This window comes from Ochotona curzoniae, unplaced genomic scaffold (genome assembly GCF_017591425.1).
Source record: "Ochotona curzoniae isolate NIBS_2020 unplaced genomic scaffold, NIBS_Ocur_1.0 contig_1014, whole genome shotgun sequence".
NCBI lineage: Eukaryota > Metazoa > Chordata > Mammalia > Lagomorpha > Ochotonidae > Ochotona > Ochotona curzoniae.
Genome location: NW_024464920.1, coordinates 991182 through 1003993, shown reverse-complemented (window position 1 = coordinate 1003993; position 12812 = coordinate 991182). Strand labels below are relative to the sequence as shown.

At 48.4% G+C, this 12812-nt stretch overlaps 1 protein-coding gene across 1 annotated transcript in view; it reads right to left on the bottom strand.

The window, feature by feature from the left end:
• SPATS2 (spermatogenesis associated serine rich 2) overlaps positions 1–12812 on the bottom strand; it is a 140684-nt gene that overhangs the window by 43881 nt on the left and 83991 nt on the right. Inside the window, exons 4-5 of the mRNA XM_040978705.1 lie at positions 1950–2058; positions 505–554 (exon numbers count right to left, since the gene is read on the bottom strand). Of these exons, the coding sequence (XP_040834639.1) occupies positions 505–554; positions 1950–2058 (159 nt within the window). The remainder of the gene's footprint in view (positions 1–504; positions 555–1949; positions 2059–12812) is intronic.

Here is a 12812-nt window from a genome sequence, read left to right as displayed (position 1 = left end):
GGTTTAGATCTCAGCCAACTTCTACTAAAGAAGTGACCTAGAGTCATCAGAGAAGCATTTCAGGACTCTAGTACTAACCTAAATCAGGAAGCAAACAACCCCAGAAACATCTTTATAGATTTGAACCCATATTCCAAGCATCTCCTAATAGGGCCAGATTTAGGGGACAGAGCTTGAAAGAATTTTGAGATCAGCTCCTATAAACTGGGAAAAACACCCTAGTTTTAAGTAGGTAAAGAGAGACAATGAGAACTAATGCACATGTTAGGTATTAAATTAGGTACTTGTACTTTTTAGTATTATTTTCTTCTTCCAGAGATTAGCAAACCAAAGCCAGACAAAGTGGTAGTTGGGCCACAGCTGTGTTCACATGTCAAAAGAGCATGCTTTCTAATCACGTGAACTAAAGATGTATATACAAATATTTTCCTCAAATATCTGTAGTTTTAAGTTTCTATAATAATACAAGCACAAACATCCTGCTTTTAAATTTGATTCACTCACCTTTTTCTTGCCTGTCACTGTCCATTCCTTCAGCACTTCAGTGGCACTACCTAGAACAGAAAGTCAGAGTCCCTGCATGTTGGATTGTGGGGAGAATTTGAAAAGCCCCCCAACAGCAAAGTTGAGGATCAGCCCTAAAGTAGTGGGGTGATATAATCATGCCACGAATCTCCTTTCAAATTCCTGCCTCGTCAGATCCCCGGTCTCTATGCACTTTCCACAGAAAGTTCTTCCAAGGAGAAACCAAAGTGGCAGGGCCTCTTTGAAGAAGATTCTTCTATTTGCCATCTCAGGCTGAATGCAAAGAAGCCTGGTGTCAGCCCGAGTGTGCCAACAGCTCCCTCCAGGTGGGAAAGCACCTTGGCTGTGGTGATTTGGAGAAAACTGCACACTATACTGGACTCAAATGCGAATATCAAAGCAGATGAGGACAAAGAGAAATCTCACAGCATTCATCCTGTGTTTATCCTCTGCTTGTAAATTCAAGAAAATGGAAACAGGGAGACCTAACCTGACATCACTGTACAGATAGTTTCACGTAGTTTCTAGCAAGTTACCTAATCCATATCTCTGAAGGCCTGACTGCACAGTCACTCGTCTTTGTTAGATATGGGCAGTGACATCCACACCACATCTGAACACCTAGAAGAGCCAAGCTAAATGACATTAGAGCTTGGAAGAAAATGCTGAGTCCTTAAGTTTGCCACCAGTTCCTAGGCCTCTAAGTCTGCTTTATTACTAGGTCTCTTAAATTCTTATGCAACCCAACTCCAACCTTTTGCAACACTAGCCACATGATTTCTTCTTAAACATCATTAGAGAACATTTTAAGTAAAATGAGGCAGCTTTCTCAACTTTTGTCTTATTTCAGATAATAAAGCTCAAAGAACTATCTTACATTTCAAAAAATGTCATGGGGACAGGCATGTGACAGAGCAGCTGAGATGCCCTTTGGCATGCTCACTCACATCCTGGAGCAGAGGGCCTAGGTTAAATTCACCGGCTTCCGGAGCACACCCCACAAGGCAGCAGCTGGGGACCCGAGTGGCCACGTGCACCCCGCAAGGCAGCAGCTGGGAACCTGAGAGGCCACGTGCACCCCGCAAGGCAGCAGCTGAGGACCCGAGAGGCCACGTGCACCCCACAAGGCAGCAGGTAAGGACCTCAGTGGCTGGGCTCTGCCACACACTGCAGAGAGCTGGACTGAGCCCTAGCTCCTAGGTACTTGGAAAGTGAACCACTGAATGGAAACTCTTCCTCTGTATCTTTTTGTGTTTAAAAAAAACCAATAAATTAACTAAAAATACATCATGATATGTGACTTTATGCTGGGATCTGACACGCTGTCTGTCACACACTGAATTGTGGAATATTCTGCAAGTCTGAAGCAATTTCTATTTGAACAAATGCAAACTTTTTCTAAAAAAAAAAAAAACGAGGATTACCTTCCATGAATGCTTGTACTGTTTTGTCCACACAATTATCAAAGTGCTGCAAAACCAGTATGATTTCATTGTTGCTCTTATTTGGAACAACCGCACGCACTGCATTTACCTGGAAAAGATGACAGGGTGATTTAGCTCTCACATCAGTAGCTCACCAGGAGGCCGAGGCCTGGTACACAGAATAACGAAGATGACATTTCCTTCTCAACAGTATGGATCCCTCTTTCATGTCTGCAAAAGTACACACAACAACCTCCCTGGGGATGAGTAACAGATGAGTGATAAGAGCACATGAGACTTCATTTCAAAACTTAGGAAAACAGACTATTTCTAGAAATGAAGATACATACTAAAAAGGCATGTAGAAAGGGTGTAGATTTTATATCAAGAAAGGGTGACTTAATTTAAGTTACCAGGTTTTAATTCACATTAACATTTCCTCATTTTTAGCATACTATAGGGCAAAGTGAAAGGTTAAATGAACCATCAGCAACAACTTAAGAGTCTTGTATAGCTTCCTTCAAATTTCATTCATATAATTCCATCATATAATGAGGGATAATCTGAATTATTATAAACTATTTCAGGAATATAAAACGTAAAATATAAATCAAAACCCAACCCACTACAACAAATCTAGCTTAATAAAACAAGGCAAATGCAAAGCAGGCCTGCATGACACCTAGTAAATTCCATTTTCCTTCTTTTGTTCAAAGATTTATTTATTTTTATTGAAAAGGCAGATTAGATTTACAGAGAGGAGAGATGGACAGATCTTCCATTCGCTGGTTCACTCCCCAAATGACCACAACACGCCAGAGTTGAGCCAATCAAAACTCAGGAGCCAGAAGCCTCCTTCAGGTCTCCCACATGGGTACAGGGTCCCAAGGCTCTGGGCCGTCCTCAGCTGCCTTCCCAGGCCACAGGCAGGGAGCTGGATGTATAATGGAGCAAATGGGACACGGATTGGCATCCATATGGTATCCTGGCACTTGAAGGGGCAGGATTAGCCAGTTGTCCCTGGTTTTATACTTCTATGTGTATATTTATCATGGATATATTGTTGCTCACTCTATAAGTAAATTCCTGTAACATGTTTATTGTCAATTTGCCTTTTTTTTTTTTTATTGGAAAGGCGGATATACAGAGAGGAGAGACAGAGAGGAAGATCTTCCCTCCGATGATTCACTCCCTTAGTGAGCGCAACGGCCAATGCTATGCCGATCTGAAGCCAGGAGCCTCTTCCAGGTCTCCCATGCGGGTGCAGGGTCCCAAAGCTTTGAGCCATCCTCAACTGCTTTCCCAGGCCACAGGCAGGGAGCTGGAAGGGAAGCGGGGCTGCCGGGATTAGAATCGGCGCCCATATGGGATCCCGGGCGTGCAAGGCGAGGACCTTAACCACTGCGCCACCGTGCTGGGCCCAATTTCTTAGACTATTTTTCAATGTTGTTAGAATATGGTATAACATGAAAGGACTTCAAAAAATCCATAGAAAGTATAATTAAAAGTAAGTTTACTGGGGTCCCTGTGTCTACCTAGGGACCCAGAAGTTCCTGGTTGCTGGCTTTGACTTGAGCTAGCACTGGGCATTGTGGGCATTTGGGGAGTGAACCAGCAGCAGATGCAAGATCTGTCTGTCTCTGTCATTCTGCCTTTCAAATCAATCATTGATTTTTTTTAAAGAAAAAAAAGCAAAACTAAGTATCTCTTGGTGTAACATTTTTAAAAACCCATGCATTTTTTAAATAATACAACATATTTTCCATGACCTTATTGAGTAACCTTGTTACTCGTTTTCCTTTGTTTTATTCTTGGTAATGTTTCCAATGACTGGTTACTAGGGCCAATGGTGTAATGAGCATTCCTGTGGTTTTTTGCTATTGAATTATCAGTGACTAAAATAATACATAGAGCAAAGTAACCAATAAAAAAAAAATTGAGCCTCTGTGAGCAGTGAGTGATAAAGTGTGCCTGTTAAAACTGCTATTAAGCAGATGTGTTCTGACGCCTCAGTGGTTAAATCCTAGACTGGCAACTGCTGGGATCCCATATGGGTGCAGGTTTGTGTCCCGGCTGCTGCACTTTCTGTCCAACTCCATGTCTGTGGCCTGGGAAAGCAGTGGAGGTTCGCCCAGAGCCTGGGACCATGCACCTGCGTGGGAGTCCTGGAAGAAGCGCCTGACTTAGGATTGGATCAGCTCAGCTCAGGACACGGCAGCCACTTTGAGAGTGAACTAGCTGACAGAAGTCCTGTCGTGCCTTCTCTATGCAAATCTGCCTTTCAAGAAAAACAACAGGTTCGGGCGGTGGGAGGGTTGGAACAAAAGGAGCCCTCAGCAGCGTGCTGGCTGCGAAGGGTGCCCCGAGCCAAGTCGAACCCAATGCTTGAAGACTGGGCCCAAGAACACCTTTACCACATGGTGAGCGAGACCTAGGAGTTCCCAGGCTGGAGAAATTTCCCTCCTTGGGGTAAGTACACCATGAGAGAATCGTGGGAACTGGATTAAGCCTGTGACTCCGCCCTGCCACCACCATGTTGCAGAAGGAAGAGTGTTGGCAGTGTTCAGCTAGGAGGCTGAGGCAAAAGGAGCCCTTTGCAGCATGGTGGTCGCGAAGAGTGCCCGAGCCAAGTCAGACTCAATGCTTGGGACTCGGCCCAAGGACAAAGTCGCAACACAGTGAGCAAGTCCTAGGCTTTGGACAGCCAATGCACCACTGGGGACCAGGCTCTGCCTGCTGGCCACCCTGCAGTGAGCTCCAGGGTTTTTAGAGTATGTAATTTCTACCTAGGGACATTCAGGGATACGGCCAGTGTGAGTGTAGGTGAGAGATGAATCCTTTGAGACTCCCAACGATGGGGTCACAGAACTTGCTTGCAAATGTGGTGACTGAGATCTGGTGGTTTGGAGGGGGGAGAGTCCATAAGATCTATTTGGGCCAGACTGATTCACCAGCCCATATGGGAATCCTGAGATGGGCTGTTAGCATAGAGCATCACCACACATTAGTTCACACAAAACCTATGGCTGGGAGCCTGTCTGGCAGGGCTAGGTACCAGTACCTGACTGAGTTGTGGAACAGGGGACGGGTCACACTTGGTAGGGTCAAGGCACTAACCAGCACACAAGAGAACCAGGTCTGGGGGTATATTCTGTGGGGAATGTGTGGGCCCAATCCTGTGGATATACAAATCCCACTGGTTAGCTCATGAGTTGAGGTGGTGACGGACTGAGTTAGGTGTGACCATGGAACCTGCCATCAGTCACGGGTAAAGAAACTCACTACAATCTGGGCAGGTCAAGGCAGCAGCACCCAAATGTGCATCCTAAAACAGGATGTGAGGTGGGCCAGGCTGCAACTGGAAGGAGGCGAACTGGGCAAGGATGAGCAAACCTTAACTCACAAGGAAGAACAGAAATCAGGCTGGAGCACAGGTCATGCTGAGCTAGGCTCTTACAGCGACTGGTCTGCATGAGCCAGGGATACTAGACCACAGCATCAAAGGCAAAGGCTGAGACAGGTGAGGGGCTAAGTCAGCTGGGTCAGAGCAACCACTGGCATGCACAAAATCTATGGCTGGGAATAGGCCCAGTTAGGGAGCTATGAGAGTACATGCTTGCTGGGTTCGGGCCCCCACTGGTAAGTGCAGGGGCTGAAGTGGGGACTGCATTCTGGTCTAGACATGGCTGCAGTCTCCCTTGGCACAAGTGTGGACTGAGACTGGACACACCAGGCCAGGATAGACTCAAGAACTATCTGGTACTCATGAGAACTAGAATAGATGTAGGATGGACTAAGCTGGATCTCTGCCCCTACTGAATCATGCGTGAGCTGTGTCTGGGTATGGACGAGCCTTGGCTGCACTGAAATATCCAACAGTAAGAACCAGAATGGGTTGAAGGCCAGTCAGGAAAGGCCACTGTTCCTCCTAGGACAGGAGTAGGGCTGGCTCATGGACCCATGAGTATGCGCAAGATCTAGCAATGGGAGAGGTTCTGATGGAGGAGCTTGGGAAACTCCTTTATTGGGACACAGTCCCTGCAGGTGAGCACAAGAACCACAATAGGGAGCAACCCAAACCAGGCCAGAGAAAGATACCCACTAGCATACATTTGGCATAGGTCAAAAGCAGACCAGGCTGAACCAGTTCACATCACCCACTGGTAAATCCAAGCACCAGAACAGAGTGTGGGTCAGGCCACGTTTGGTCACAACACATACCAGTGCACAGTAAGGCTGGGATTGGGTGTCTGCTGGGCTGGGCTGGGCTGGGCTAGGTTGTAACCAGTGTCAGTTGGAACTGGGGGTGGCCCGGGCCTGGCAGGCTACAACACCCACTGGCAAATGCCAAGGTGAGGTGGGCTGTACCAGACCGACCGCAGTACCCAAGCAGCACACATGAGAACCAGGGAGGGAGGGGGCAAAGCCAGTAGGGGGAATGTGGAGGGCTCCCCTGCTGGACAGCCACTGCCACTGGAGAGCGTGAGGGGGGATGGGCGGAGAGCATGAGTGGGGATGGGCGCAGACCAGACCAGGAAGGGCTATAACACCTGTGGGCTTATTGTTCCTACTGGTCCAAGCATAAATCAGAGTGGGTGAGGGTTGGTTGGCCTTGCCACAGCATCAACTGGCAGAGGCTGGCACTGGGAGCTAATTCTGTCAAGTCAAACTGCAGAACCACCTGCAGAGTGCATAACCCGGGAGTGGGAGTGGCAGTGGCCCAGGAGGGAAATAGTGGGCACCTGCCTCTTGGGTTACCACTCCCACTGGAGAACATGAAAACCAGGACTGGGGCAGTGCTGGCTAGACAGAACGGCACCCGCCAGCAAATGTGTGGGCTGGACAGTAGGGCAGGTTGGGTTGAACTAGGTAGGCTTCAATGCCATTGACATGTATGAGAGCTAAATGGGATGCGGGACAGACTGAACAAGTCTGTGGTACATAGAGGCAAGCACGGTAATCAGGGTAGGGAGCAGGCCTGGTAGGGGTTATGAGGAATCACCCTGACTAGGCTGCAGGTCCCACTGGTTTGCCTGAGGGCCGAGTATGAAGTGGGCTGGATCAGGCTGGACTAACACACATTGGTTCATGTGGAAGACAGTCTGGAAACAGAACTGACCCAGCAATTGCAACCACAGCATGTGCATAAGCTGAGTGGGGCGATGGACTGTGCTGGGCCCTGTACTGGCAAGCACACACAAGAATCAGGTCTGGGATCACTTCAGATGAAGTTTCTCTGGGGATCCCTCCAACTGAACTGCTGATCTCAGAACCCCAACCATGAAGAAACTATGTCAGCCAGTGGATTCTGAAGAGATTTTGTTGTGTTTGGAATGGCGAGATTGGCAGCAATTCAGAACTGTTGAACTATCAAAACTGCACGGGCAGGATCCTTGGAGCATGCCCCACTTTGGGGACCTGGGATGGGTGGGAGGCTGGGTGGGGCTTCTCCCTTTGTTTCTCCCCTGATCCCAGATACAGAAAAAACTAATAATATTAATGTGGAAACAATGGTATTACCCACTTTCGTGTAGCCCTTGACCCTTTGTGCCCTAATCAACTATGTAAAGATTAGCTAAATAAAAAATATACATATATAAAGAAAAACAAATAAATAAATGAAAACTGCTAGTAAGTTGCCTGAAGAACATAGAAACTGAGTTCCTGTCTAGAAGGCAGCTATGCTCACCACCATACCCCCAACGCTGCATGTCTGTCTGAATCATGCTAATTTTATCAGATTTATTTCTTAAATACATCTTTCCTAAGATTAAAAATATTCACTTCACAAGAGCTTCATACTGTTCCCATTATTGCTTTTATAGTTTTTATATTCCTTTTGTTGGGGGGATGATGTTTTCATATTTGAAAAGGAATCATATACATGCTGACTAGTGAGTAGGGTCAAGGAATGGAAGCGGGTGGATGAGACAATTGTTTTCAATTCTGTTTCTTCTTCCTGTGTATGGAGGAACGAAGGAGAGGAGAGAAGGCTGCTCCCAGCAGTCTAACCTCATCAATATCCAGGGTTGCGGACAGCCACTCAATGTCATCCTAGGATACACGAAGTGGAGCATGTTCCAAGGCTATTGCCCAAGTGGTTTCAATAGTTCTGAGATGCTGTTGGTTTTGTTGCTCCAAAGTTGAGGAAATCCTTCCAAGGTCCACCGGCTGAGATAGTCCACTTTAGAGTCTCCTTTCACACATACTTGCTGTGAACACTTGGCCTGGAAGTTTTCCAATTTGTTCTGCCCTGCTTGGTACTAGATGTGTTATGTCCCCCATGAGCACCTGGGCTTGCTGTCCATTATACTGTCTTCAGTAACCGAGGAGACCCAGTTCTGACACATGCACTCTACAGTCAGATGACAGAGCCTGAGATTTCCCTGTGGTTGGAGTTCTGAGTCCAGTGGTTCGGTTCGTGGTGGGGAGGGGGTTCCCAAAGAAACCTCATCTGTGGTGACCCTAGATTTGATTCCTATGCATGCCAGCCAGTGCGGGGGTCTGGCTCAGTTAGTCTACACATACACACTGGTGGTTGCAGGTGCAGGGTCAGTTCTGTCTCCAGCCCCATCTCATACATAAACCAATGGATGTTGTTGGCTAGCCCAACTCTGCCCCTCACACTCTTGGCCCTCAGGCACATCAGTGAGAACTGCAGCCCAGTCAGAGCACACTCAATAACTCCCACCAGGAGTGTCCCCAGCCCTGGTTTGTGCATATGACACTATGTACACCATACTGGTCCAGTTGATCCTGCATCCATTCAGTTCTTGTACACACCAATGTGTGTACACAGCTCAGCCCGACCAACCCACTAGCCAGCCTACACTTACGCTGGTGGGTATTACCACCTATCCAACCAGGCCCGCCCCCAGCCCTGGTTCTCACACTCACAGATGGGAGCTACAGTCCATCAGAGGGATGCCCATAATTTCTGTACAAGGTCCACTTCCAGCCCCGGATCTTGCACTTTTCAGGTGGTTCTGAGTATAGCTTGACAGAATTTGCCCCCAGTCCTAGCACTTTCCAATGATGCTATGGCAATGCACAGCCAGCCTGCACTTACTCTGGGTCATGCATGACCCAATGGGTATAGTCACTTAGCCCAGCCTGGCTCTCCTCCTAACCCAGCTCACATGCAGGCCACCAGCGGCTGTATCCTTCCCCAGCCTGGTCTGATCCATGTCCCAGCTCTCATGCTCACCAACAGGAGTAGTAATCCAACTAGGAAGTCCTCATTGCCTCTTACCAGGCTTACCCCCTTCTCCCCACTCCCAGATCTTACGTGTCCTGGTGTGTACTGTGGCCTAATCTGGCATGCGCTGCTTCACCTCAGCATTTGCCAGGAGGTACTGAAACCTGGCCGAGCCTGGCCTTTCCCCAGATTCAGCTCATGCTGATGGATCCTGCAGCCTAGCCCAGCCCAGGCTGCCCCTAGCAGTCTTTTTTTTTTTTCCTTTCCATTTCACAAACTACATTTTATTTGCAGCTACATGATTCCACACAGTTCTTCTGAATAATGACATAAAATAATTTCCTTGTGTATAAGTTATACTCTTTGCTAAGTAAATGCTCAAAGGTGCTACAACAAACCGTCCACTCCTACAATGTTCTCATATCCAATAGAGTTGATGTACAATATATAATTACTCAAGTCCAATATTAAAAACTCAGGCACTTAACTAATTTTAATCAAGTTTCTCAAATTATATCAATATATCTAAAGTGCATATATATATATGTATTTCTAAGAAAGATTATTCTCAATAAGTTCTCTGTAAAAATAAGTTGGATGGTTTTGCCCACCTAACTTCACTACTATGAATGTGAATTTTGAACTTGTAACGTATAGCAAGGTTTTAGCATTACACCAACAGAATCAAAGAAGCTAGTGAGATGCTAACATGTGAGGATTAATCCAGTGATTCCGGTCGCAATGCATTCCAGGAGAGGGCACCCATGTCACTGGAATTGGGTGGTACGGTTTATTCTTCCTTCCCTGATTTGGGTAACCAAATGGAACAGGAGGAGGAAAGTGATTCTGATGACCATTCCCTCGGTACATTCTGGGCTTTTCTCTGGGCAAAGCATGCCATATTGTAAGGGGTGGTGACAGCAGTTCTGATGTCTGGTACACAGGGCTTGGAGCTGCAGTCAGAGATAGGTTTCACTTCCACTTCCTTACTCGTTTCTTTATCTGATGAAGATGATCCTGAATGATAGCCAGAGGTAACTGCATCAAGACGCCCTGTAACTTTCCTGGAGCTCTCACCCTCATGCTCAGCCTGACAGTGAGTGCACTGTTGTTCTCTCACACCGCTAGTCTTTCACGTGAGTCCACCCATAGAGTGAGCTCCTTCGACAAGCCCTGGTCCCTGTGTGAGACACAGCTATTCTCACAGGCTTTCAGGACACCAGGACCAACTCTCTAAAATGTATTTGTTTTAAAGATTAATTTCTTTTTATTGGAAAGGCAGATATACAGAGAGAAGGAGAGACAGAGAGGAAGATCTTCATTCCAATGATTCACTCCCCGAGCAGCTGCAATGGCCAGAGCTGAGCCAATCCGAAGCCAGGAGCCAGAGCCTCTTTCAGGTCTCCCAGGCGGGTGCAGGGTCCCAAGGCTTTGGGCTGTCTTCGACTGCTTTCCCAGGCCACAAGCAGGGAGCTGGATGGGAAGTGGGGCTGCCAGCATTAGAATCGGCGCCCATATGGGATCCCTGCGTGTTCAAGGTGAGGACTTCAGCTGCTAGCTATCATGCCGGGCCCCTCTGAAACTTATTTACACGAATGCATCTGTAGGTCTGTTCCTTTGATGGCTTTCCTGGATACCAGTGATTTTTCTTGAAGTATTCGAGTCAGTTTTTCAGCAAACCTCTCAACTGCCTCTTTTTTTTCAACTTCTCATTTTTTCAAACCAGCCTTATGAAAAACAAGACGACAGCAGCAAGCTCATTCTTCAGTTTTGCCCTCAATCCAGTTTCCTCACTGCCACAGCAGCCCTGGGTTTGCAGATTCAGCTACTTGCTCCACGTCCAGGACAAGAACTGAGGGCACCGTCTCAGCTGGCCCGTGCTCAGCTACTGGGAGCACAGCGAGCCTCGTCCAGTGTGTGTAGCTCCCGCATCATCCCCAGCAGTCTTAACGTGAAACTAGCTGGTGTTGTGGCCCAACCTGGCCTGCCTACATCCTGTTCTGGTTCTCATGTCTACTGGTGGATGCTATGATCTAGTCGAGCCCAATCCACCCCAGACCTGACCCACACATATGCCAGTGGGTACTATAATCTGGCCTGGGCTGGACTGCTCCAAAACTCAGTTCTTGACATCACCTGCAGGGACTGCGTCCTGACAAAGGAGTCCCCCATGCTTCTCTATCAGGTTACCTCCCATTAGCAGATCTTTCACACGCTCCCAGCTAGTGCAGGGTCTGGTTCAGTCCAACACCCACATCAGCCTATGAACACATGGGGGAATGTAGCTGCATGGTCAGTTCTGCCCTATCTCCTACTAAAACCAACAGGTGCTGCAGGCTAGCAATCCAGCTTATCACAAACCCGGCCCTCATGCATTCAAGTGCAAATCGCAGCCCCAACCAGGCCAGCCCGGTTCCTGTGTGTGCCAACAAGTATAGGAGACTAGTCCAATCCCTCCCGCATCCAATCTGGGGGTGTGCGCTCCCATGGGCTTAGACAGCCCAAACCGTCAGATCAGGCCCACACGTATGCTGATTGGTGTTGTCCAGCCTGGCCTGCCACTAGTCCTAGATCTCATGCTCACTGGTGGAAGCAGCAGCCTAACAGAAGAATGCCCAGTTTCCCTACTAGCTCCACTCCCAGCCCTGGGTCTTGTAGCTGCCAGGAGGTACTGCTGTCTAGCCTGACCTAACATGCTCCCAGTCCCAGCATTTGCCAGTCGATGCTGTGGGAAAACCCAGCTGGCCCATACTTATCCTGATCTTTGTGTGTGTCAAACAGCTGTGGTGGCCTAGTCTAGCCCAGCCTTCCACCAAACCCAGCTCTTACATAGGCCAATGGGTGCTGCAGCTCTTCCTAGCCAATCAGTTCTAGCTCGCATGCTTACCAGTGGGAACAGTGGCCTAACAGGGGTGTCCTTAGAGATCCCCTACCAGCCTTGCCCCCAACCTGGTTCTTTTCCATGCTGCTGGAAGTTCAATCCAGTCTGACATGACCTGCCTCCACTGGCATTCACTGGTGGGTCCTGTGGCTCTGCTCAGCCAGCCTGCACCATTCTGGCTCTCACCAATAGATGCCACAGCCCAGCCTTACCTGGTCCATCACTAGACCCAACCCTCATGTGCACCAGCTGATGCCACAACCTAGCTCAGCCTGTTCCACACCTACTCTGGCTCTTGCTATTGTCAGCCAGTGCTCGGGCTTAGTCCAGCCTGGCATGCCCTGGACCCAGCTCACACACATGCTGAGGGATAATATAGCCATGTTCAGTCCAGTCCACACCAGGCCCTTGCACTCATCAGTGGGAAGTGCAGTCCAGGAGGGCAGTCCTCTTTGTTCCCAGCTGGCGATCTCATGCATGCTGGTGGTTGTGCTGCCCCACCCTGGCATGGCCCACCCCTGGTCTCAGCACGTGCTGGTGGATGCTGCAGTCTAGTCAAGCCCAGCCTTCCCCAGGCCCAATTCTTACCAATGGATGCTGAAGCCTAGTCGTATCCAACCTGCCCCTATCGCTGGTTCTCTTACGAGTCAGTGGGTACAGTAGCCTAGTCCAGCACAGCCCACACGTTGTGCTGGCTGCCTAGTGTGTCAAGAGGTGCTAAGGCTTGGGCTCAGCCCAGTCCAGCTGGCCTGGTCCCCAAGAGAGCATACACACATACTGGTGA